We start from the raw sequence: 27,136 nt of genomic DNA, 5'->3' as shown, positions 1-27,136 counted from the left end.
AGGGGGCGGCAAAACGAATTAGCAAAGGAAAAAGGGCGCCAAAAATTGAAAAAGCATAACAAATTTTGAAAAACGGTTGGTTTTGGGACGCTAGCGCCTATAATCCTTTTTTTTTTTTTTTTTTTTTTTTTTTGCTCTTCACTTTTTCAAACGACCGTGAAAAAATTGGGTCAACCTTTTCGGGCTGTTAAGGAAAGGCGGCAAAATTGTTTCTTCTTCAGCCCCGGGTTGGGGCGGCCACGGCACGCCACTGGTAGCTACTATGATTAGACCACTGATTAACCATTGTATATTTTACCCACATTTTGTAAACTATGAACAACTCATCCATTGAGTAAAAATTAATATTTCATATTGAAAATAAAAATTCCTTTAAAAAGGAATGGGGCGCCCAATGTGAGCTTGGACATGATATGGCATGGTGTGTAGATTTGGTATTATAATAGGGAAGAGTAGAACATGATCAAATGCAAGAGAAATGTGTTTGATTGGGAAAGGTGTATGACAGGAATGTTTTGGATGAACACGATCTGCTCCATGGGGCCAAAGAAGGCATTTTTGAAAATTGAGTTGTTATAATTATTACCTTATACAAACAATAGGTTTTCATATACTGCAAACACCAAAGGTCTAGCATACTTGGTTCTGAAGTTCTGAAGTGTATTTTGTTCTGAAGTTCTGAAGCTTTGTGATGTGTATTTTGTTATGTATTTTATAGTTTTTTTACTCCATATTTTTGCCTTTATCTCAATTTCAAATTTGCCGCCTTTGGCCCCCATGGACCAGATCATGATGTCACATATGTAACCATGGTTACCCACCAGTTGAATTGGTGAAAAAATACCCAACTTTCTAACAGTGTACCAACCCTTATATTACACTTTGTAGATCAACATGTTAAGTTGGCCTCCATACATATGTATGCTTACTGGTGTACTATCATATCAGCGTGTTAGCGGTTATCTACTTAATTGAAGGGTTCCTCTACTTCCAGCATGTTTATACATAACAACACGCAACAAGTTGTCTAGCATCAATCAGGCTCAAAATCACACAGGCTGATATATACACAAGGCACAAAAAGAAACTCGTCAGTTATATTCATCCTTGCTGTTCAATAACTTGATAATTTTGGATTATTCTGAAATATACATGTTGTTAATTGGACTTTTTCTCTCATTTGACACCCTGTTCGTGAACATTGAGCAAGAATTGACCAAGATATGCGCCTCCAAACTCTCAAACCCCAAAATGAAAAGTTACAATTTTAACGATTCAATTATGCCTGTTACACTGTGTGCTTTATTGATTGACCCGTGGTGCTTGTGTGCAATACAACGATGTGTCCCCATTGAAAATCGTTGAAAATGCAACTTTTGATTTTGGGGTTTGAGGTTTTGGAGGCGTATATCTTGGTCAATTCTTGTTCGTTTTTCACGAGCAGGGTGTCAAATGAGAAAGCAACGTCCAATTAACAAAATGTACATTTCAGAATAATCCAAAATTATCAAGTTATTGAACAGCAAGGATGAATATAACTGACGAGTTTCTTTTTGTGCCTGGTGTATGTATCTATATTAACTCTACTTGATTATACTTTCTATTCATTTTGCAATCCAAAGACAGCAGTGGTGTACCTTGGGGTAGGGGAGAATGGGGGTGGGGGGAAGTTGCCTGAGTGGCTCAAAATAAAAGGACAAAATTGATAAAGATTTGCACTTTGCATCTTCTTTATCTGTTTTACACAAAAAATTCAACTAATATTTTTGTACACTTTGCGTGCATTTGTCCTGGTCAACAGTGGCGTATCCAAGGGCAGGGGGTGAAAAGTCTTGCCTCCCTCTCCCGGTGGGATGGTGGCTGCCATTTCACCTAAAAGGTGCCAATTTTTGCGTGCTTCCCACAAATTTATTCCACCTTTGTACCATATTTCACTAGTTTAGCTCCAATATGGCAAAATTTTCCACGCACAGTTGTACCATAAACTGATTTTGTCATTAAAAGGCCCCATTTAAATTTGTCTTGCCCCCCTTTGTCCCCAACCCCCCACCTCTGAACCGCCACTGCTGGCCAAATAATTATGGGCAGAATCAGCGCAACAATTTTGTAATTCACAACTTGGAAATATTCACCTAGTACGACATTGTAAGTCAGCACATTGTGTGACACAAGTTTCTCTAAGCTGTGCTGTTGCATAATAATTATACTGATGCTGATGATGACTTCATTGTGACAAAGATTAAACTGAACTGGAGTGACAAACAGCATAGGACCATAATTTAGTGTTATTTTAGTATCAAGTAGTCATGCACCAATATTTCAATTTGCATGCTTAAGATTTAAGACTTCATCTATAAACCTACACATTATATTTGTGCACATTATCATTCTCTTCTCTTAAATGTGCACATTGCACACAAATGTGAAATTAAAATCACCCCACAAGGTTGAATCATGGAAGAAAGAGATCTCTTTCTTCCATGGTTGAATCTTAATCCACAGGTTTTGACCTATATTACAAATGTTTGTGTTTGATTCCATTTCCTGTGTTTCTTAATTCCTATAATCCATGTTCTATTTTAAATTACAAAATGTAAAAAAATACAGAAACATTTTATGTCATATTTAGCAACAAATGGGAAGCTTTTGAAAATGCTATATTGGATTTATATCATCAGAAATAATCATACAAACCTACCATAGAGAATTCAAATCATACTGCATCTGCACATGTCTACATAAAAAGTGTAAAGCTTAAATTTCAACTTCCAGTATATCAAGATTGGAAGCTGACTTGATTCCAGTACAACATGCAATGCGAATGTGTGTCTGGAACAACTAAATACTCCTGCAAACTTACACTGTAAATATGTATGGCTAATACGGGGTGGTTTCTGCAAAATTTATTTTGAGGTGTCAAAATTGTCATCTCAGAGGGCTGGTGGGGGGTGCTGACTTTGAAAAAGTTTACCTTCTTCCCCTGGCTACGGGCCTGTGAGAGGGTCCAAAGTTTGAAAAGATATAAATTTAAATTGCCTAAATTTGAGGAGGTCAGATAAATTTGTGTTCATTTGTGGGGCTGAACCCTCCAACCACCTATCATAAAGAATGCAATGATTTTACGAGTTATAGTAGGGCAACATTTTCATCATAAAGGAAAGTGGGCTGAAAGACTATCTGATAATATTAGGAAATGGGCAATAAACAATGATGTTTTATAACTATTCTGAACTCCTATTTACAAAGCAGATCTAACTTTAACTAAAATGACATTATGGAGGTGGGTGGGGGAATTAGGACCTATTATTTTACCACTCAATGACATTGAAGATCATTTAACTGATCATCACTAGTATTCCAATGAAATAAAACCTAATGGTAATTTAATTCCTACATATAGTGGACAAACCCTACACTTAGCCCATGACTAAGTTGAATATAAGACCCTTTGATCAGTCCAAATGTCTATAAGGTAGATCTTACTTCCGGCCACCGAATATTGAAAATATGACTCTAAGCTTATGAATATGACCACAAGGAGTAATTACTATCATTTATTATTAGTTATAAGTTAATATTAGCTATGTAAATACTATTTATACGAAAATGATTCATGATACCTCTATTTGGCAAAATAGGACAACCCTGTTACCCAGACAGGGTCTAATTCTGCATAAAACCGGGCAAAGTTATTTCTATAGATCTGCTGCGCATTCAAATTGCATTGTATTGCATCGTAATTTCATTTGTGTCTATGCTAATTATGTTTACACAACATGAACTCACGTGTTTTCAAGCAAATATGCCGATAATAGGTGATCAAAAGCGATCGGAATGTTACAAAAGTACAGATCGCATTCAGCTTACTTCATATGAGATGATCTTTGGAAAAATACGGCATAATTTGTCTTGGTGTTTGCGGAATGCCATGCAGTAAAATATTTATACGTTGCGGCAATTCATGATTGACAACTAACAATCGGCGTGTCCTTCATATCCTCCACTGTCAATTTCTTATCCACTCACTAATCCTCACAAAAGCTTTGTGTTGATTAAGTAATGTGTGGAGGCAAATTGCAATAAGTACAATGAAATAATGAGTAGGGCGGGCTCCGAGGCGGGTTTCTTCTTCATCTTACGTAACAGTATTGTTCTCCAAAAAAACCCGGAAGCTTGTCGTTTGGAGCTCTAGCTGAAATACAGCAAGATAATGTAAGATAGTAAATGTAAACCTGTATTTTAGCTAGAGTATCTCGAGCTACTGTTACCTAAGAATCTATATATACAGGCCTACTGCATGGTTTGTCAAACCAAAAAGCTCACAAACAGCTTAATTGAAATATTAAATGTGAGTGGACGCGCGAATCAGCCATAAACTCGGCAAATTGTATTCTGAGTTAAAGTGTAAAATGTATGTGAAGGTCGTATTCATAGGTGTATCAATTCGTTGCGACAAGTATCTTATCAAACGCAGTTTAAATCAATCAATAATACTACCGCTGAAGAGGATAATAAGCTTCTACCTATTTCTATAGAATAGTTCTTGTCTTTGTTTGCTTTGGCTAAATCCTGTTCAAGTGGTAGATAACAAAGCATTGTATTTTGTCTAGGTATGTATAATCAACAATGAACAATAAGAGGATATTTCTAAACCTCGTTGACTTGGGGATGATTTGAAATGACCGCCAATTATGACTGTTGGATATTTATTACCAGAAATGTAGGAAAAGAGACACATGTAGAACCGATAGAAAATACAATTTTGTCGAAGGAACAGTGTTCAACAAATCATAACCCCGCTTTTGGATATCGTTTGAAGTTAATGATATACCATTTTAAAGCTTATGGTATATATTTTCTAAACACAAAATAAAACAAAATTGACCGGGGCTGACTTTACGGCTGATTCGCCGCGTTCAGTCACAAATGCTTATTTTACTCATATGTCTTCAATTTCCAACTTAAATTCAACCCTACAGCTAGCTTGTCTGAAATAATTTAACATTTTGTGCTTTGACAATGTTAATTAGCTATATGAGTATGACATATGCATGACTTGATATGGGGTCACCAACCTTCAATGTCTACTGTCCTCTACACAAATTTCCCTGGATTCCCTCAAATCTTAACCAAGAAATTCAACCAGAATCAATTAGCCTTCTTTATAATCTCAATTTAGAAAAAAGTAAAGTATACTTTTCAAGATTTTTTTTCTCATTAATGTTGAATAAAAAAGACATTCTATCTTAAAGTTAGCAACTATTTTAAACTGTTGCGATTTGGTAGTTCACTGCATCTTGCGATTGGTAGTGAGCTTTGGCAAAAATTGCATTGATCATTTCATAGCGAGTTTGTAGAAGAATTCAAATATCACATACAGTATATAGATCCTGTGGTTCTTGAGTGATGTTGAAAAGACGTCTGAAACAACACTTTTGTATAGCTCATTAACAAGAATAAATCAAGCAAGTTTTCAAAGTATATGATTTGAAGATTGAACTTTTGCAAAACATGAAAGTGTTATTTTTCAATAATATATTGATTTAGATAATGAAAATCGAGTTTGTTGTCTGCTTCGACCAACAAAACCTAGTCTACCATGAACTTAAAATATGGACTAAATTCTTTTATGACCATGATAGGCTTTGACACAGCTAATTTCTAAATCAAGTTAGTTGTTAATGGAAAGTCCCCAAAATATTCCCAAAGATTAAAAGTAAGAACTCATTCAAGTTTTTAGGTCCAAGAGTCATATGAGAAATCCAAGACACATCATGCAATAGAAACCTCCATACATTTTGCAATTATTATTGGAAAGTACGGGTGCATCCCTGTTTTACTTATCTACCAGTAAATCTAAAATTCAGTTTGAGTAAAGACTATATTTAGGCCTAAGACTCAAAATAACGACACCAAACCCTTATAATATTTTGCACCCATTTATGCAACTATGGAAACCCCATGTGTGGGTCTATTTGGTATGGAACTTAGTTTATAACGTGGTCATTTCCTTTTCTGATAGTGCTCAGGAAACTGACTGTCCAGTATGCACACATTATAAAGACACTTGAATGTGTCTACTGTTTAGTTGTAGACATTTCGTCCTTGTGGTCAGGGTTCATCAAAACTGACGCCTAAATCATGGTGCAAACTACTAAAAAAGTCTCCCACTTGCTTTTCTTACTCATTGCCATTGGTATATGTGGGACAAGAAGTGTCAGAATTTTGCAGTAACCATTGAGAAGTAGCCCAGTTTTCCTCCCAAACGTTGGTTTCTATATCTTGCTTCAGCTCAAGTTTGGTACTGACGTAGGTGCATAATTCACTGGCGACATTTTCTAATCGTGCGCATGCTTTAATCCTCACAGAGTGTATACACTTGCACAAATGCAGCATGTCGGCATACTTGCGTCACAGCGTTTAAAAGCAACAATATCACTACCAAACTGGAGGTAAAACAAAGTAGTAGAAAGCACCCAATTGGGCTACAAGTGGCGGGATTGGCAATCCTCCTTGTGGTTGAAGTAAGACAATGGTTTAATCAACATGTCTCTGGATCCCGTTTATCAGAGCTTCCTCCGACATCAGTTTTTCCTCTGTCTATTAATGGAATCCAGTTTGGTCTTATGGTTCTCCTTTCTTTAATGGCAGTGACACACTTCTTAACGGCAGGGATCCATTTATATTTGAAAGCTTTTCAGCCAGCGTTCCTTAAAAAAATGCACTTCAAAAAATTATAAAACAATTATACCAATTCAGTGAATAATATGTGTTTTGTCTCAGTAACATTTTAGGCCCTATATCACTATATGTTAGCATTAACACTTTTCAGGATGAATCTCAAAACACATCTGTGTATATTACATGTCTTAATGTTCTTGATCCATGGAACACATATTTGGTCAGATCTTGTCAAGTTAACCTTTGACCCTAATTGGTCAGAAGCTGGTTTCTTGATCTCTGTACTGTTTTCTTTACATCTGTATTTAAAATTCTATTTTAACAGTGTTGTGAATTCCAAAACTTGTCTTGCACATAATCTTTCCCAACTTGCTTACATACGAAAAGTAGCTATGTGCGTCAGAAACACCTCTGATCTCCACTGGAAATCCTTGATATCATCAGGAAGGTTTTTAAGACGCAATTAATAATTTTCCGAGTCATGTGCTGTGCTATACGTGAGCCTCATGGCATCATGGCAGTTGCTGCATGAGTAAATGGGTGTTTCTGGATAATGGCTAGTAATCTTATATAATTATTTTAGTGCCAAATATATTATGATATCAACAATACTAGCATAATCAACTTACAAACATGTAGAGTGAGATGCCATCAATTGCATCAAAAAGTACTATTATGCCCTCCAATGTACTCATTTTTGGTAGGGTATAGGAATGTGGAAGAAATTTGGACCCATCGCTATACCTAGAGTCACAACTTTTGGCCATATAATACATATTGCCTAAGCTTTTACAAATTTTTGTTACAGTCAGGCAAAATTAGGCTATTTTTTCTGAAAAATTGGGAACATTTTGAAAAATAACTCACCCATATACCAAAATTGACCTAAAAAGGGGTCATTGATATACCAAATGGCGACAATATGACCCACATTTGCGACACATCCCCATATGGTATATCCCCGTATCTATACCGATTCCCTCTACATGGCAAGTGCAGTATCTACAAATCAGTATTTATAATGGCAGATATTGCAGTCTTTGTGGACGCACCTGTCTTCCATATTAAAAGGCAGTATCAGTTTATGCAATATATATGCTGATACTGCACTGTTACTTGGGATTGCACCCATTGGCTTGGATTTGTTCCTTTTTTGATTCACTGCATTTTTTCATGCACTTTTCCAATCGCTTCAAATATGTCCTTCAGACATTGGTACAGACCATGAGTTTTCCCAATTTTTCAATATCCTCAGAAATGTGAATCACTATAATGATTACATACGTTTTCCCCACTCTATAATCAATCAACCTAATTCAAGATTCAAGCAAGTTACTACAAACTAATGTGTCTTCATACACTTGTATACTTTCAAATCAATGTCATTCAGTAACACAATTTGAAAATCATACTTCAACAGTTCTTTCTGGAAGCAATTCAATTCAACTGTGATAATTTAATCCAAAACTTTCCAAAAATCCCAATCTGAATTAATGTCAAATGCACATTCTATAACTAAGTACTCCAAACGAACCTATATTTGAATACCCCTTAGAAATCATTACTCTTTAACACAAATATAAATTTTGTCTTATTAAGCCTCATGCCTTACCCAATTTAAAAGTGTACACACTTACTCGAAGTTAGAAGAACTCATGTCTGTCGTACTTCCCCTCTGCCTCTCGTGCTCTCGCTGTCTCTCTTGCTGTCGTAATCGTTCCTCTTCTCTCTGTTTCTCTCTCTTGATATTCGTCTCAAGCTGTCAATGTCATCTTCAGTTGGACTTGACCCTCCTGTATTATATTCAAGAGTAATGGTTGAAGTAGTTACCGTATAGACCACAGTAAATGTTTCTTTTTAACGTTAGCCCCATGTTACTTATTGAGGGAACCGCTGTGTAAACCAACCCATGGAGATATAGCAGGCTTGTATGCCTGCTTGCGAACCTCGCTTGGATCGGCTTTTGCTCTATGACACCGCCACAACTTAAATTTAGAGGCCCTAGTGAATTTCCCTTGACAATCATGCAGCCAGCCAAAAAGGGGAAGTCGTGTGACGTCGTCGAGCCAGAAACAAAATGGACGACTGTTGCCAGGGTGGCCACTGAATAATTATCTTGTGTTTACGACATTGTGAACTTAACAAATGACATCCTGTGACTAACAAGCATGAAAATTTTATGGAATCCCATGCAATGGAAGAACAGACAATTGCTACACAAGTTTACACAATAAAGAAGCATATATGTGATCAAACTTAAATCATTAACGGATTACTTTCCATATATCATACAAACAATTCTGACATTGAATCAAACATGCATCTATAAAATAATTGAAAACTCTAAGATTCAGTTAATGGCCATTTTGAAAACTTATTGTCCAATATTGAAGACTGCAACTTGATTTGAACATTTGGTCAAGAATGCTCAAGATTTTGACTTAGTTTGTGTCATTTCATTGGATCTGTCTGGCAAAAATATATCAATAGTTTACAATCCTCACAAGGCTCACATTATCCTTCACAAACATCTCTTTGCTCAAATAATATTGTTCTTTACAAACAGTGCTGCAAACTTTCAGCAATTTCCTGAAGTCTGACACCAAACTTGATGTTAATGTAAATGGACCATGACACTACAGCATTAAAGTCTTGCACACTTTCCCTGGGTCACTTAGTAAGGACAACATCAAGAAGCCTCTGGCTCCAATCGCAATTTCCTCTCCGTAAGTCATCAATTATACGTAGGCTGTCAAAGTGCTACTTGTATGTGTCAAAGAGGCACACTTTTATGACTACTTCAGAGATGACAAACAAACTGTAAAATTAAGATGGCCAGATTAATATCACAGAACTGGTAAATGGAGGGTTTCCTGGATTGACAACGGTGCTAACCTCCCAGATTTGAAGCCCAAAAATAGGCACATTTTAAACTATATAATACAGCAATACATTTCATCTTCATGAGGATGATGTAAAGAAGATGGGCCAACAGACAACTGTGGATCCCAAAATAGGAACACTTTCATACTATCATACTATCATACTATTCAAGAGAGTGTTATCTTGTCATAGTTTTGAGAAATATGAGGATGATGTCAGAAAAATGCACAATTAGACAACTGTGTCCTATAGGTCTAAGCCAATGCACTGGTTGCAAATTTAAGTATTGTAGATATTATTTAATTTATTTTACTATAAATGCATTCTTCTCATAAAAATAGCATCTCAAAGTGATCATTTTTTACATTCTTTTTACATCATTTTACATGAAAAAAAAACCACCTGATTATTTTTTACATTCTAAAAAAAAAATGGTGAAATTGAAATTTCCTGATTCAAAAAATAGATAAGGACCACCAACTTTTAGTCAACATGGGGGACCTTTTCCACTGAAGACAAGACCTTGCATAGACCTAACTACATCATAGGGATGTAGCAATTAATAAATGAGTGTCATCAATTAACAAAGTCAGAATGTAAACTTATATGCAAAGTGCATGAACTTGACCTCATATATATAGCTTTCAAAAGGTGTGGTCAAAAGGTGTGGAATTTCACAAACTAAATGAAAGACTTCCATTTTTGTGTTCATCTTATATTAACTCTCTTTACGCGGGTGTCGACTGCAGACGACAAGTTTCAAAAAAAAATTTTAAAGTCAACAATTTCGGAAATGTTAATTTTCATGACCATATTTGGAATCAGCATGAAAATTGCAATAAAATGAGTACAAACAAGCCTATTATTGGTTCAGTGGTTCTTAAGATAGCTTTTGATATTTTGAGAAAATACCTGAAAACTTGGGACTTTTTATGTTGAAGCCTATGGCTAGCATGCAGAGCATTAAGCTTAATCCTAAGTAAGTTGTCTGTTACATTATAAGTTGTTGTCAACAGGACAAATGCAATTGGGTAAAATAGAACTCACATGGCAGTTTCTCACATGCTTAGAATGGGTCAAGATTGCTCTGAATCAATCCACAATTAAGTGTAGTATTTGAGTCAACTGATCCTTTTGAGTTTAAAGGAGGATTTCGTGATCCTAGCATCCTCTTTTTATGACATTTTTCAGTAGATATCCACGAAAAAAGCTTATTTCCAAAATTTCAGTTGATTCCGATTTTTGCGTTTTGCGAGTTATGCATGATTATGTGTATTACACTGCTCCATAGACAATGTGATGTAATTTCGTTCTGGTGCACCAGAACGAAATTCAAATTTGGCGATATTTTTGCTAAACAAATTAATCTGCAAGAAATATTTGGTACATAAACATTGTGTAGCCAGAGGTATCCAGTGGTGTAAAAATCTCAACTTTTTTTTGGGAAAAGTGGAGAGATGAGGCTGTGGATCACGAAATGCCCCTTTAAGTCTAGTCTTACTCTATATTGGAGTCCAAGCTACGTTTGAATCAAAAAGGTCAAAATCACTGAAGCCAAATTGGGGAAGGGGGATGATCTAATCTGACTCTAGTCCAAACTAAAATCAAATGTGCTCTGAATCCAGCCCACATGGACGACTGAATCAAAATTGATCATTTAGAGGGGGTTTAGACACTTAGGACTAATGTCTTGTTTTATAATGTCATTCCCAATTATCTTAGGGCTAAATCTACATCTCCTTAATTTTCTCACACTTCAGGTTTTTTATTTTGTTTGTTTGGGTTGGAGTGTACAGCTGCGATTCTGAAAATTGGCCCAAAATATAAAAAATTTGATGACAGAGACCCAACAATATTTTAATGACCTGGACTTTCAAAAATAATTTCATTTCGTAAAATTTGAATACATTTTGAAAAACTTTCACAAAGTTTGCTAATATAAATTATGGTAAATTATCAAATTTGGCCAGATTTTTTTAATTTGTAAAGATACCCTTCTCTTCTACCAGTTTTCTGAAATCACAAATTCCTCATCCAGAGAGCAGCATATAAAGGATTGTCATACGATTAGGAATTTTTTAACAGAGGTCATGGAGGCAATGGAAGCAATGTTTTCATCAGGGAAGTTTTTGCTTGAAATGTGGTGAGCAGATAAGAACGCAAATTGAGTACAAATGTTCACAACCTATGAAGATTCCCCGTTCCTTCCTCATGTCTATAAATAGTCAACTCTTTAAAAATAGAAACAAAAGGCTGGTTGAAATCATTTTAACCTATAACCACATCACTTCCTAAGTCATGGTTCTCATTTTAACATTCATCAACATCGTCACATATTATGACTTCAGCATTTTGGGTATGAGTTTTCATTCTCAAAATATATGAGGTCAGTTTGATGAGTTAGAAGTTACGATCAGGTCACAGATCTGTGGTCATGGGTATGAGGTTGTGAACCATGGAACCATGGAGGATGAAGATAACATATTGGATCAGGAACCAATTATACAAGCTTTGTGACAAGGATTCACCTACAGATGACTCTCTTGTTACATACTAAGTGGCGCAGCGGTACGGGCTCTACCTCGCAATCGGAGGGTTGCGAGTTCGAGCCCCGGCAGTGCCATAGTGTTGTGCACTTGGGCAAGGCACTTTACCTCACTTGCCTCTCTCTACCCAGGGGTTAAATGGGGAGCTGTTAGGGATATTGTCCATTGAGTGCCGCCTAAAGGTATGAGCATGCCTTGGGCATTGTATGGCAGCTGACATATTCTAACGACGGCGGAATAAATGTAAAGCGCTTTGATACATGTGAAAGGCGCTATATAAATGTCAACATTTTTTTTTTTTTTTTTATCAAAAGCATTCAACCTATCAGCATGCAATTGGAATTTGGAATCAATTTTTTAGCCAATGACAGCAAAAGTTGATCAGATATTCAACAACTCTTCTTATACCTTTGTATAGGAGCAGTGTGGTAAATAAGCAAAAATGAACACGGGCCATTTGGGCCCTTGTTCTTGAATCTTTAGGGCCCTCACAAACTTTTACGGGCCTGAATAAATTGAGAGTGGAAAATAAACATGTTTTTTGACAAAATAAGCATTTAAAATGAATCTCCATTATGAATTATAGTGTAGTATGGACAAGATTGTTTGTATTTTCAGTCCTGTTTTTCAGTAAGCTTAAATTTATTTATTTATTTACTTATTTTTTTCATGGGCCAGTCGGGCCCTCATGGCACATTTTCGTCGGGCCCACATTGATTTTCACGGGCTATGGGCCCCCGGGCCCGCCTTATTTACCACGCTGTATAGGAGCAAACGATTGATAATCGGCTTTTGCAGCAGTGTCAATGCAAGTTCACATAAGCGTACATGCGCGATATGTGTGAGCACGCAAAATTTGTAATACCTGGAAGTTGTGTGAATTAATTATTTTAGGGTAAACGGCTAAACATTGCCGTTTTATCCTGGGCATTTTACACTGTAATTTATATTACTGATATCATATTTCTCTTGTTGTTCACCACTGTTTAACAACTCACGTCCAGCGCATCCGAGTAGTTTACTTCACTTGGGCAGTGAACATGAGGAATTCCAAAAGGTATTCTTTATTGTTTCTCAGTGAACCAAAAGAGTCTTTTGGACAAATATTGAGCTAAACCTTCAAAAAAGGGTATGTTGATTTCAAACAAGATGTGACATGATACTTGATAGGAGCAGACAAACCTCAAAGTCTACAACATATTTATTAGTATTTCAACATAGAATCTACTACACTGAAGACATTCAAGCAAAATTTCACTCAACTGAAAACACATTTTTTATAAGAAAATGTTTTCCAACTTCCTACAACAATCCCAGATCACCACGGTCACAGTGTCTGCAAATTACTGGACCATAGCACAGGTACGTCTGCCAGGAAAGAACTGTCTGATTGTTGCATACCTGCATGTTTATGAGTAGGAAAATTGCTCATATATAGTTATAGGTAATTGAAAATCTTCACTCAGCGGGTCAGGGTCCTGTGGATGGATGTGTGGAAGATGTAAGGCTCAACCATTCTCTTGATTGATCCACTATCCTTGAAAGTCAATGAATAAAATCTTGTTAATCTATCTAAACTTTGCAATGTCCTGATTAACAACATATTATTTCTTCAATGTACATGTATATTAATTTAAGTAGTCAAGTTAGCTCAATCGATAAGGCGTTCGATTATGGTACGAGAGGTTGCGGGTTCGAACCCTGGCGGTGCCTACATGTAGTACGCTCTCGTGGAAATAATTGAGTAAGCTTGAAATTCCCCTGGACAAGGAACTTACTGCTAATTTGTCTTGTTGTAACCCGTACGAAACTCGGGGAGCTGATCTTGGTTGCGAAGGTTATTTGTGGAATGTCTAGGGTGTGCGCTCTTGAAGCAGCAAAGTCCCTGAATTGTTGTTTTTAAAATAGTTTATGGAATGATGTGGGGCCATAGTGGTCAGCGACAACCTGTAAAGTGTGCTGAGGCTTCTGGATCAACGTCTAAGCGTTGTGCCTGTGCGTAGCGCACTATAAATCACTGCGCTTTTTTTTTTTAAGGCACTTTTATAAAGACAATGTGCGAGTTTCTCATATTTTGTGGCAATACAACTCCCGAGAATTTCTATAATACGACAATGTTACACAATCAAGAAACTAACCTTATGTGTAAGCTTGGGTAAAAAATGTTCATCAAATATACCTAATGAAATTGAAATTATCATGCAGTAACATCGATCCAAAAACTAAAATTCGCACAATAACACACATTAGAAAATTTTAATTCAATTTTACAAAAGGTTTTTGAATGTTTTCCCTTCTCGTAACATTGCATTTCCCTTTCCCAAATTACTGGTAACATACATCCATCATCCAGGCAGTGGCGTAGCCAGGATTTTTATATTGGGGGGCAAGTTTTTGACACAAACCGACAAGTAACATTGACAATTCGAGCGTAGCGAGCGAAGCGAGAGGAGCGAGCAATGGGTGGGGTCCAGGGGCCCGCCTTAGGGCCCCTGGTGGGTTGCAGGGCGAAGCCCCCGGAAGCTCTGAGGTTTTAGCGTTGTGGAGGGCCATTTTTCATGCATGTTTTTACCTTTATATATAGTATTTTGTTCCTTTAAAATTGAGTGAAAATCACTAGAGAAGGTAAGGAAATAATGTTTTAACATGTTTTAAAGAGAAAGGTTGCTATTTAATATAGTATTTGAAAGTTTGAAATAATTTACGTAGGTTACACAGTGCGCCGGTGTACCATACAAATAAGTAATATTGAATCAAATTTTCACATTACTGACACTTTTAGTCGGACCCAAGTTCACATAACCGACGATGCAGATTTGCCGACCGGCCCTCCGGGCCGGCACTTAGTAGACCACTCAAAATGAACCGACGGTCCCGTCTGAACCGACGGAATGGCATATTGGGGGGGGGGCAATTGCCCCCCTTGCCCCCCTCTAGCTACGCCACTGCATCCAGGTATCACACATCTATTTTTGTCCTGTTGAAATGTTCATATATTTTTCCAAGTTTTCTGTTATGTTTTGTTAGTTCTTGTAACTCCTGCTGTTGTTCATGATGTTGCAAGTTTTCAGAATTTTCTATATTGGAAGTTCCACATGAACAATCCCAAGCTTTAGTCGATGTGCAGAGTGAAGGCACTATTATGGTTGCTATGCGCAGAGTGCAATATTGTCATCTGAAGCTAGTAATTGATATGTGATATTGGGGTGAGTGTGTATCAATATGTATGTGAGTTGCTAAGACGGGGGGTCTTGACATGCACCCAATTGTTGGCAAAAGTGTCTTAAAATCAACCAATTAGGGCATATTTAGGTGATTTTCTGGTACTCTTTGTTGAAAATTGGTATGCTGATGGGTAGCAAAAACAGCAGAAAGTAGGTATACAGAAAGTCACATCAAAAAGTCTGTGTGGCACATCCACGTACAAAATATGTGGACATGCAACCAACCATGGAGGTTTACCATCTGCCACCTACTTCAAAATATCACAAAAAAGCCTGAAAATGTGCTTAAAAGTGAGTCCTCTATGGGGGTACATAGGGTCAGTCTAGTTTGCTGGGTGTGTCCCAATTAGGTCCATGGTTTAATAAAAAAATTGGGTCCACATTTTCAGGTCTGTCCCCCCGGTTGATGGGTCTTGTGTGTGTAAGTGCACGTAAAAGAGATTAGACCCAAAGAGCACCAACTCAAAATTACCCCACGAGTAAATGCTATGGTAAAACCACAATTTATGTTTGTTGCTCTTTTACCTCCAGCACTTTTTGGTAAGAGCCTAATATGGAATGATAATGTGCATCTTTAAGCTTGAGCATCACAACATTTTGACCACTCAGAATGCAGCAGCAGAATGCAAACAACAACACATTTTGAATCAAAAAGTTTGCCGGGAGAAGAGCGATTCAGGTACATGGTATTCAGTACTCCTTGGTATGTGCAGAAGTGTTGGAAATGAAGAGTGCATGAGTGCCTCTATATAAAATTTAATAAAGCACTATTATGTTGAGTTTTGCAACATACATTATAAGGCCTAAGGAACAACACATGTACAGAAAAACGTTACGTATGACGGATGTCAAGACATTTCTAGATGTAACATTTTCTATTGACATTAATGTGCTACGATAATCTCACTTATCTATTTCTGTTTGAAGGAAATCAATATTTGATCTTAATAATGTAATACCCAAACCTCTGCCAACATTTTTTTATCAACCTTGGATAGCGACATATGCACAGTATTTATGTGGGACCTGGGAGTACAGCAAACACACCAAATTACAATAAATTTGATTTGATTTTTTTCCGCAGGCGGATATAATACGGAATTTGCTGGGGATAAAATATAATTATTTGACACATAATTGTGACTGTGGAAATTGTTTTTGTGTTTGGTAGCTTTATGTATAACAAGATTGACTTATGTAAAATTGTTGTTGTATATGTGTTGAGTTTGTGTACGATAATTTTGAAAAAAACATTCATTTTAATATACTATTTTTAGAAACACACTATTTTTAGAAACTCTCTGGCCTCTTCACTGAGCTAGACGCATGCGTGGTGTCAATTTTGTATAGAATTGGGCTCATTTGCATATGCATAAGTTCGTTGATAAGGCTGTGGCGTACTTAGTGATAGTAGAGTTCCAGTAAAATGAAGTTGCACGATTGCGTTTGATGATATAATGCGTATATATTGAAACATTTGTTTTTGTAAATCTGCACAATGCCCAGGCATGTCGCAAATGGCAAATATTGTACTACGTGTAATAATATGTCCTAGTGTATTGTATTTGTTCGAAAAGTTTAGCCCGCTAATTTACTTCGCGCAAGAAGGCATAGTTAAAGTTGGATAACTTCACGATAAAGCTAGGGATAGAGCTATGACGTCATCGACAAGTGATTTGTTTTAGATAGAGAAATAATGCATGTCAAGTAAAATTTTCGCTGACATTTTATTTTACTGTTGTATTAATTGTTGTCAATGAAAGTGACAGTAAAATTTCGAAAATAACCGTGCATTTATGATTTGAATTTATGTCATGGGACTATTTGTTATGGTTTTAATGCGGAGGGACATGGAGCTATAGAGGTCAGTAAGCGTGAAATGGTCATAGTCACGTGGACATGCACATGGAGTTGCAGACACGTGCAATAAATTATGCATGTCAAGTAGGCCTAATAATAATTGTGGGAAATGTTAAATTGTTTTATTGTCGTATACAATTGTTGTATCAGGTCTACTGAAGCTGACAATCAATTCAAAGAAGATAATGAAGAATGATGAGGAAATGTTTGTCATGTGGAGGGACATTAAGTTTAATAACGTTCAGATAATGTCAAACGGTCAGCTTTCACGTGGATGACACGTGAATTGAAAAAGTCTTTGTCTCCGGTTGTTGTTCCGGGTTTGGAGTAAACTTATTTTCTCGTTTTATACACAACGTGTGATCACTGTGATGTAATTGGAAACCAGCGAATAACGGCTGGCGTAACATTTTGTGATGGGGTTAAAGGAGTAGGCCTAGTGGGGTTAATATAGAAGGTTACCATGCGAAATGACTTGGTCAGCACGTCAGTGCATACTGCGAGTTTGTTATCAAGATTTTTTATGAACCCAAGCTCAAGTGCACTAATTGCTTCTTGTAGCATCACCAAGGTAAACATTCGCATGGCCTTGTAAGTTGTGCATGTTCTCTCACACAGTGGACTTGACATGTACGTTCTCTGTATGCTGCTTTCAGCATAATTACACTTACAGGGTCTAGTATGCTTTCAGTTGACAAAAATCTATTACTGTACTTAGTATGTGCATCGCCTATTTATATTACCGGTGCACACATGATTTATAAACCGCGTTCATCTATGTGAACTGTTAGTATTATGTTAGTATTATAGTTTCAAGTATTTTACAAACCTGTTACTCAGATAAAAGTATCATAACTCCAAAAATGCTGTTTTAAAGAAAACTAAAAACCACATTCTTGTGATTCCGTTAAGTTAGTTATGTGTATACTGATTTAAAAGCAACCCTTTGAACCCAATACAAAGTCTGTGAAATTCCAGAAGTTACGTATTAAATTTGGGACACAATCTGATCATGCAGAACAAAGGAAGCATTTTTCACAATTCATTTCCGGAGGGGGGCACTCCTATTGTCGCCTGTACACCATCCGCGATAATCAACTTTTGAAAGCACCCTAAACAAGGATTTAACCCTTGGCAAAAACGACACCCTAAACAGGTAACACGCGCCTGTTTCACACCCTAAACAGGGATTTTATTCCTTGTATCAAATTTCATACCCTAAATTTCATTTCCGCGTATTAGCAATTGCAATTTTGCTACCTTTTCCCCCAATTTTTCATGTTTATTACACCCTAAACACTAAACGCAGCAGTATCGCGCCTACCCTAAAAAGTACCCGTTTTACGCGTTTTTATTATTGCGGATGGTGTACATTTCACAATGGGAGTGACCCCTACCGGGCAACCGCCATACTTCAATATGCTTGGTTCTAGTAGAGTTCTGATGATTTGTAGTATCCATTTTCTTAAATGTTATTTTTGTTGGCCCCTACACCATATTTTTGCCTTGATCTCAATTACAAATTTGCCGGCTTGGGCCCTAAACCAGATATCACACATTGTTACAAATTCAATTCCAGCAACCTGTTATTTCCAGGGGCGGCGGAACGATGTTGAAAGTGGGGGGGGGGGCAGTCAGGGTGATGTAAAAATTAAAATAATGGCCGCGAAGCGGCCATCGCGGCGCGCTTGCGCGACACAGGGGGGTGTCTGAGGGGGATGTGCCCCCTGAGAAGTGAGAAACTTTTGCAAAATGAAGGCCCAATTTAAGCCATTTGGTGGACCATTCTGGCACTATTATTGTGTACAATTTTAGTTTGAAAATTCCGAAAATGGGTTAAATGAAGGCCCAAATTGAAGCCATTCGTGGATAAGTTTTCACTATAATTGTATAAATTATTGCTTTTAGTGTTGGGTGTCCTTTACAGGGGAGTTGGAAAATTTTGCAAAATGAAGGTCCAATTGAAGCCATTTTGTGCATAATTTGTACACTTTCTTTAAGCATGTTAAGGTTTAGAATAGAGATTTGATTATTTATGTTCACCCAGACATGTTTACACACAGCACATTATGGGTTAAAAGTGGGGGGGGGGCAGGTCCCCCCAGTCAAAAAAGTGGAGGGGCCACTGGCCCCCCTGCCCCCGCCGCCCTTAATAATAATAATAATAAATAATACACAGATTTAGAGAGCGCTTTTTAAATGAAGAAACAAAGCGCTATGGAAAAGGAAAAATGCAAGAGGGAGGAAACATTAGGTGAAAAGGTGAGTTTTAGGTTCTTTTTGAAAGTTTGGACATTGGGAGAGTCACGAATGTGGGAAGGCAAGCCATTCCATAGAACAGGGGCAATGATGGAAAATGCTCTGTCACCAGCCAACTTGTGGGATCTTGGAATGGAAAGACAAGTGGCAGCAGTAGAGCGCAAAGAGTACCCAGAATGACGGGTGTGAAGGATGGAGGACAGGTATTCAGGTGTAGATGAAGCAAGAACCTTATAAACATGGACGAGAGTGCGGAACTGGACACGTTTAGCAACTGTAAGCCAGTGCAGACTATGAAGCAAAGGAGAAGTATGCGTATATTTTGGTTCTCTGAAAATTAGTCTGGCGCACTTGTTCTGGAGAAGCTGTAGGCGGGTGAGGTTTTTCTGGGAGATGCCATTAAGCAAGGAGGAGCAGTAATCAATCTTGGACAGGACAAGAGTCCTAACCGCATTGGTACACGATCAAAACTTAGGAATCGCCTAATCCTCCAAATATTACCAATCTGCCAGTTCAAAGTTTTTGACAAATGTGCAACATAACTGGACATCTTCATGTCATGGTCAAAAATGACCCCTAAATTCTTTATGGATGAAGATACAGAGATCTCCAACCCATCCAAATAAAGGGTGAGATGCTTGAGATTAATGTAGTGATAATCAGAAGAGGCAGTAAAAAACTCAGTCTTCGCCATATTGAGCTTGAGCTTGTTACTGGTGAGCCAAGTTTGTAGCTCATGGATGCAGTTGGAAAGTTTGAACAAGGCACAAGCTGCATCACCCGGGATGGCAGGATTAAAGGTGATAATCAGCTGAACATCGTCAGCATAGAGGTGATATTGGAGGCCATGATTACGAATAATGTTCCCGATGGCATGAGTGTAATAGGTGAACAATATCGGGCCAATGACCGATCCCTGGGGGACACCATAAGGCAGGTGAACCTTATCAGAATAGCATCCCTTCACAAAGACCTGACTACTGCGATTTTCAAGGTAGGACTGGAACACTCTATGGGCATCACCAATGATGCCAAATTCTTGGCTCAACGCTGCAACAGAATACGGTGATCCACCGTATCAAATGCGGCAGTCAAGTCCAGTAACACCACAAAGACAGCCCTGTTGTCATCAATAGCTCTGAGGATGGTATTATGAACAGCCAAGAGTGCTGTCTCGGTGCTGTGAGCAGCCCGAGACGCTGACTGCAAAGGCTCAGCCAGTTTATTGCACTCAACATACTCGGTGAGCTGAACACTGACAACCTTCTCAATCAGTTTACCAACAAAGGCCAGATTGGAGACAGGCCGGTAGTTCGAGAGCTGCTGTTTGTCAAGGGACACCTTTTTTAGCACAGGCGTGATGGTAGCCCTACGTAGTTCAGCAGGAAAGCAGCCAGAAAGGAGGGAGTTATTGACAATCTTAGTAAGAATAGGGAGAAAGATATGGATATGTTTCTTTAACAACCAGGTCGGGAGGGGGTCTAGGTCACATGACTTGGAGGTCCATGGCGTTATTATTTTAGATAACTCTTCTTCAGACACAACTTCAAATTTGTCAAACGAGCATTGCAATGTGCTAGATGTAGAACATTGAGAAGTGGTGTTTGAAGAGGTAGCATGGACAGCATCAACATCAGCACGAATTGTTTCTACTTTACCAATGAAATATTTACAGAAATCATTAGCTAATGTAGCTGGAGAGCTACTATCAGGAAGGTCACGTGAGGTCTTATTCAAAAGAGCATTTATAGTCTTATACATGTCCTTAGTGTTACAATTGAGTAGCCTTTCATTATAAAAAGATGCTTTCTCTTTGCTAATGGTTGTTGCAGCTTCCTCTGGGAATCAATATAGGCTTGACGGTCAACTTCAGTCCTTGTTTTACGCCAGCGCCGTTCACTCCGCCTACGTGGCGTCGCGCATCCTGAACAGTTTGATTAAACCATTCAGGTTTGATGCGAACGGTACATGGTTTTTCTTTGGCAGGTGCATGGGTCTCAAGTACTTGGCTACAGGTTTTGTTATAAAACTGGACAAGGTCTACATGTGCCTCATCCATGGAATCATCAGTGGTATTGAGCTTGAACACAAGGTCTTCCTCAAAAGCAACAGGATCAATATTGCGGAAATTACGCGCTTTGTACACATTGGTGGCTCTGACAATTGACTGCTTCTTAAAATCAATGTCACAAAGTATGAGAAAATGATCAGAAACATGAACAGGGTGGATGTCATATGGCTTGACAACATGATCATTCTCTTTAACCATAACCAAATCCAAAGTGTGTCCCTTTACATGAGTGGGCTCATCAACAAGTTGCTCGAAACTAAGAGACTCAAGGATAGCAAGCATAGATTTGGTGTCGCTTTCATCGGGCATGTCCATATGGATATTGAAGTCACCCAATACCACTGATCGTCCAGGAAGGAGGTCAACTGCATTGAGAAATATCTCAAAATCATGAAAGTATTGAGGCATTTGCTTTAAAGATGATGATCTATACACAACAACAAAGTAAAGGTTCTGGTTCTTCATATAAAATAATGAATGTTCAAAAGTGTCACTTTTAGGTAGTTTCTCTTCGCAGAGTTCGAGACTCAGTTGGCTCTTGAAAACACAGGCAGTTCCTCCACCGCGATGGACAGAGTTACGGGGTATACCCAAAAATGAGTAACCAGGAGGACACATTTGCCCAGTGATGACACGATCATCAGAACGGAGCCAGGTTTCCGTGAGGAAAAAGAAGTCCAAGTCCGCATTCAAGATTATATCAGTTATTGTGTCCCCTTTATTGCCGACAGACTGGGCATTCCATAGACCTAACTTCATGTTGCTATTTCAATTACTTGTCTTTATATGAATATACTAAAGTGAAGTCAAATAGGCCTACAGCATCTACATGTAACTCAATTCATACAAAATCTCAGTTTTGTTAGGCATTGAGTGTTAATGCTGTGCTGACCTTTCAATTAATATTAATTAACAACATTAACAACATTGAAGACAAAACTGCAGTGACAAAATCATTAAACGGAGACGAATATAACTATTCGTCCCCAGATGTGACATGTTTTCATTCAAAGATTATTTATTCTATACTTCTCTTAAGTTAAGTGCTTTCAGTGATTCCAGCGAAAGTAAATTTTGTCTTAAATACATAGCTTTCAGCTGAATTACTATGTTAGCACATCTATGACAATGCAAAGGTACCAAAATCTGAATTTTGATGACTCACGATACGATCGTCCAAATGAGCAAATCGCCGAATGGGCCTTTAGAACCTGTTACTTTTAAATCAGTGGCTCCGGAACCGAGGCAAATCCATCATGTTTCCTTTAATCACTGCGTTGTCTTTTTTAAAGACATTTCTTGTTTAAATTTGCAATATAATACAAATTTTATGACAAATTATTAAAAAATTATATTGTTGACATTTCTAAATATCAAAAATATGATTTTTAAAACAGTCCTCAAAGTAAAATTTATAAATTTAATGATAAGTATGTGAAGTGTATATGTAGTTAGGATGTAAATTTTGACCTTTCGTATGAAGATATACATTTTCCCCCCAAAAGACCTTAAATTTTAGGTGTCCTCTACTTTTGATTTTTTCAATCAAACTTATCCGTTTTCTAAGTACACAGTAAATTACGCAGTTTTGGCACACCATATGTCAAAAGGAGTTAACACGCTGCTAGCCGTACACAAATGCATAAGCGTCTTAATACATGACGCACAATACGCTTACACAAAATGTGTGTACCTTACTTCGTACTTCAAAGTGGACAGGCTGTAGTTGAAGATAACTTATTATTTGTCATTGTAATCTACTCCTGAAATTGACAAATAAAGCACACACACCCATGAAATTGTGTAACTTCTCTATGGTTAAAACACAGACTGTCTATAGTTAATGCTCTGCGTGCTAGCCATAGGCTTCAACATAAAAAGTCCAAATTTTGAGATATTTTCTCAAAATATCAAGAGCTATCTAAAGAACCACTGAACCAATACTAGGCTTGTTTGTACTCATGTCAATGCATTTTTCATGCTGATTCCAAATATGGTAATGAAAATTTACATTTCGGAAATTTATGAATTTTTTTTAAACATGTCGCCTGCAGTCGACACCCGTGCGAAGAGGGTTAACAGGACCCAAAGGCAGATACAAGTTTTGTCATTTATGTCCCATTATAAAGCTATAGAGGGGATACTGTACCCCAATGGCCTGTGTTGCCCTCAGTGGTCTGTATGCCCATATGAAACTAAACACAGTGACATATGTGGGAACAACGAAAGGCAGACATACACAACAAGTTCTGTCAATTCTGTCCTATAATTTGAGCTAGAGGGGACACAGTGCCCCCATGGTCTTCTTTGGACCCAATGGTCTGTACGCCCAAACATGAAATGAAGAATGGTGACATTTGCGGGAACGACAAAGTTATTTTGGGCTTAAGCTTAAAGGCATGTATGCATTAGTATGTCCTGAGTTGATTTGGATAAGATGTATGCATCTGATCACAGGCAGGGAAATGACAGGATCAATTGACTGCAACAATTCTATGTGCAGATAAGACAGCGTGACAGAGTTGCCACATTATCAGCCCAATTTGTGTGACATCCACCACAAAGTCATCCTTCTTTTCCTTGATTTATGAATCAACATTTGACCCAATATTGAGGGAATTGATATTGACAATTGTTTTCTTATCCATTGTTTATTGGGACAGAAAATCTTCAAAAATCACATCACAAATCACACAATTGGGCAACCAAAATGCAGTCTAGGCAACCATGTAGCAACTTCAGCCCTTTGGGAGGAGCCCGTAATGCTAAGAATGCATGACTATGGATTTTTAACCATCCAAAATCAGTAACTTCCTCAATTCCTTCCCCCAAAAGGTTCAAAACTTTCTCAAGAACCACTGGCATGTTTATATGCTAATTTCAAAATTATAAGTGAGAACTGAAAATTCCAAAAATGCTCAGAATTATAGAAAACTATGCACATTTGTTACATATTATAATATGCAGAGAGGTCTAAGGTGACATACAATTGGTATAGACCCTATCGAATACTACGTCACTCGTCCTCATTTAAATAAAATTCTGTCCACCATAAGGTACCACAGGGCAATTCGCACGATAATACAATAAAACATGTGATAGGTGTGGATGGATTTGGAATCGGACTAGACACCTGTCCCTCTGTCACTTAAAGCTTAAAACCAACGTGGCTGCCATTTCAATTGTTATACCGTTCCGCTTGAGTTTATTCGATACGGTCTATAGATATCTTTTTGTGGATAGGGTTAGTTGGGAGTAACTTTGGTGATATTTCATGGATTTATTTGTCTCATTCGTAGCTTCCTCTCACTCCTACTCTAGAGAATGGTTGACTTGAAGTAAGCAAACTGAGATCAATTGTCTGCAGGCACAGACAAACTGAACAACATACTTTAGGCCAAAAAAAAAAATTGTTGTGTTGCCCTCAACCGTCCGACCCTAAATCCTGAAAAATCAGGGTCGCAATTTTTTTTTTTTTTTTTTTTTGAATGATGATTTTTACAGATTTGTTCAAAAACTCAATGTTTTTCACTTAAAATTAATATTTTATTGAAAGACTAGTATTTAATTGATGTCTAACAGGTATCCAGAAGACAAAAATGACAAATGTCACCTAATTGAAGAAGCATTATTTAATATTTGAGGGGATTTTAAAAACTGAAGGTTTAAAAAAAAAAAAAAAAAAAAAAAATCCGACCGTCCTACCCAAATTTCCCATTTTCCCACTTGAGGGCAACACAACAATTTTTTTTTGGCCTTACTGATATCCTGATCTACTCCAGTAGATTTTGACTTTTGACTTTTGAGTTGTACAAAAAATTGTCTCACTTTCCAATCCTTGCCATTTCAGTATTATTACATGTATACAGTTTTATATGGTTGTAGAGGGGGTAAGGTCTGCTTTTGGCTGGAATGAACATTTCTCTTAAAAAGGTCTGCATTTGGAAAATCTGCAACCCCTGCAAAAAACCTGGATACAAACCTGCATGTGTCTCAAGTTCTTCCAATATATATAATTAAGTCCTAGTTGTATTCGCCATTACAACACATCACCACATGAAACGTGTCATAACGCATGTCATAAATTGCTGATATTATGTAATGATATAATCTTGGACTCATTTCTGTTGCTGTCCATCAGGTTTATTGCTGACATTGCACCAGGTGGATCCACTCATCTATATCAACTATCCGAATGTCAACATCATAATATTACTAATGTTTGACTTTGAGAGTCCCTGTCATCCAATGATTCCAATATTTAGAGACATATGCAGTATCCTCAAAAGATGCCACATTTCCAACTACTTCGGTTCTGAAAGACAAGAGCCCTAGGTAGGAGAGACTGGATGCATTTGTTCAAGAGACCACTATATAATTTCACCAATGGCAAAAAAAACACAAAAAACAAAACAGAATGAGTTGAGGCATTTTTGGACAATAAACTTACCCCCTTCAAAATGTGTTTCAATGCTACACAGGCCTATATCTACTCTTCATCCTCTTGCTTTTGTTACATTTTCTTAGATACACGATTTGGGTCAGCGTTGGTGTCAATCCACTATGTCAGATTGACCATGATCCAATACACATGGCTATTTTGAGTCCAGATTGTCTTTAGATAAACTTCTTTGAGACAAACTTGTCTGTGAGTACCACACAGGCATATTGTGACTTCCACAAAATACACAGGGTGCACAATTGAATATATGAATACAAAACCCACCCAAGTCCATACTTTGGCCAAATTGAGTTAAGCATGGGAAATTGTTGCTATACATAGGCCTGTCATATGGATGAAAGAACAACTCAAATTCATCCTCTGTGTCTATTGAGCATGTGAAAAATAGCATGTATCAAAGAACCACCCAATTCCATGATTTGAGTCTTGTAACACATTGATTGAAATCCAGTATGTATAAAAGTTCACTTGTAACACATTCATTGCTGGAGAGTGACTTTTGAAAACAAAATGGGTTTAATAAAGGAAAGTGTGTGGTTTATATTACATGGCAGAATGCTTATCAACATTATACATACCTGTGTGCTTTATTTTGTATTATCTTACTAGTGGTAATCTCATTCCAACATTGTTGTCTTTGTATATGATTAAAAAAACCACCCAAGTCCAGTATTTAAAATGAATCCCACGAAGTCCCTGAAATGCTAATCGTCATACCTAATACAGGTTAATCCACTCATTTGCACGTAAAACTTACCATATTGACCAGGTAAATCTAACTGAAGGAATTAAAATGATACACAGGTTTTTCTCTCAAAATCACTTCCCATGGACTTGGGTGGGTTTTGTATTCATGTGTTCAATCACTATCAAACAGTCACAGATGCAGGTGGCTAGACATTCACACCATATAAATATTTGCTATCAACTTGAGACAGAGGGGTATCTAATCCAGACCCTACCAACCATTTTTTGGTTGTAAGGAAAGGGGTGCCACAGGCAGGAGATATTAAATTACCTTCAACTTGGGAAGGATGGACACACCCTGTTTAAGGAAGGTGTATTTCTTGTTGTGTAAACACCATACATGGTATTATTGTAGTAATGTATCTCATAATCTAGCAAGGCAACCTGTGATATGAGGCATGCT

General features: G+C 37.5%; 1 protein-coding gene across 10 annotated transcripts in view; it reads right to left on the bottom strand.

Annotated features, from left to right (window-relative positions):
• Nucleotides 1-27,136, bottom strand: part of LOC140141372 (uncharacterized) — a 278,662-nt gene that overhangs the window by 36,532 nt on the left and 214,994 nt on the right. For 8 of the 10 annotated variants that reach the window (XM_072163212.1, XM_072163216.1, XM_072163211.1 and 5 more), the window contains one exon: nt 8,319-8,474. In XM_072163212.1, coding sequence (XP_072019313.1) covers nt 8,335-8,474 — 140 coding nt within the window. In that variant the 3' untranslated portion in view covers nt 8,319-8,334. Of the gene's footprint in view, nt 1-8,318; nt 8,475-27,136 lie in introns of those variants that run through there. The other 2 variants (XM_072163219.1, XM_072163220.1) reach the window with 1 other exon arrangement.

This window comes from Amphiura filiformis, chromosome 19 (assembly GCF_039555335.1).
Source record: "Amphiura filiformis chromosome 19, Afil_fr2py, whole genome shotgun sequence".
Classification (NCBI taxonomy): Eukaryota; Metazoa; Echinodermata; class Ophiuroidea; order Amphilepidida; family Amphiuridae; genus Amphiura; species Amphiura filiformis.
The sequence above is the reverse complement of the archived record's forward strand: the minus strand, read 5'-3'. Positions and strand labels throughout refer to the sequence as shown.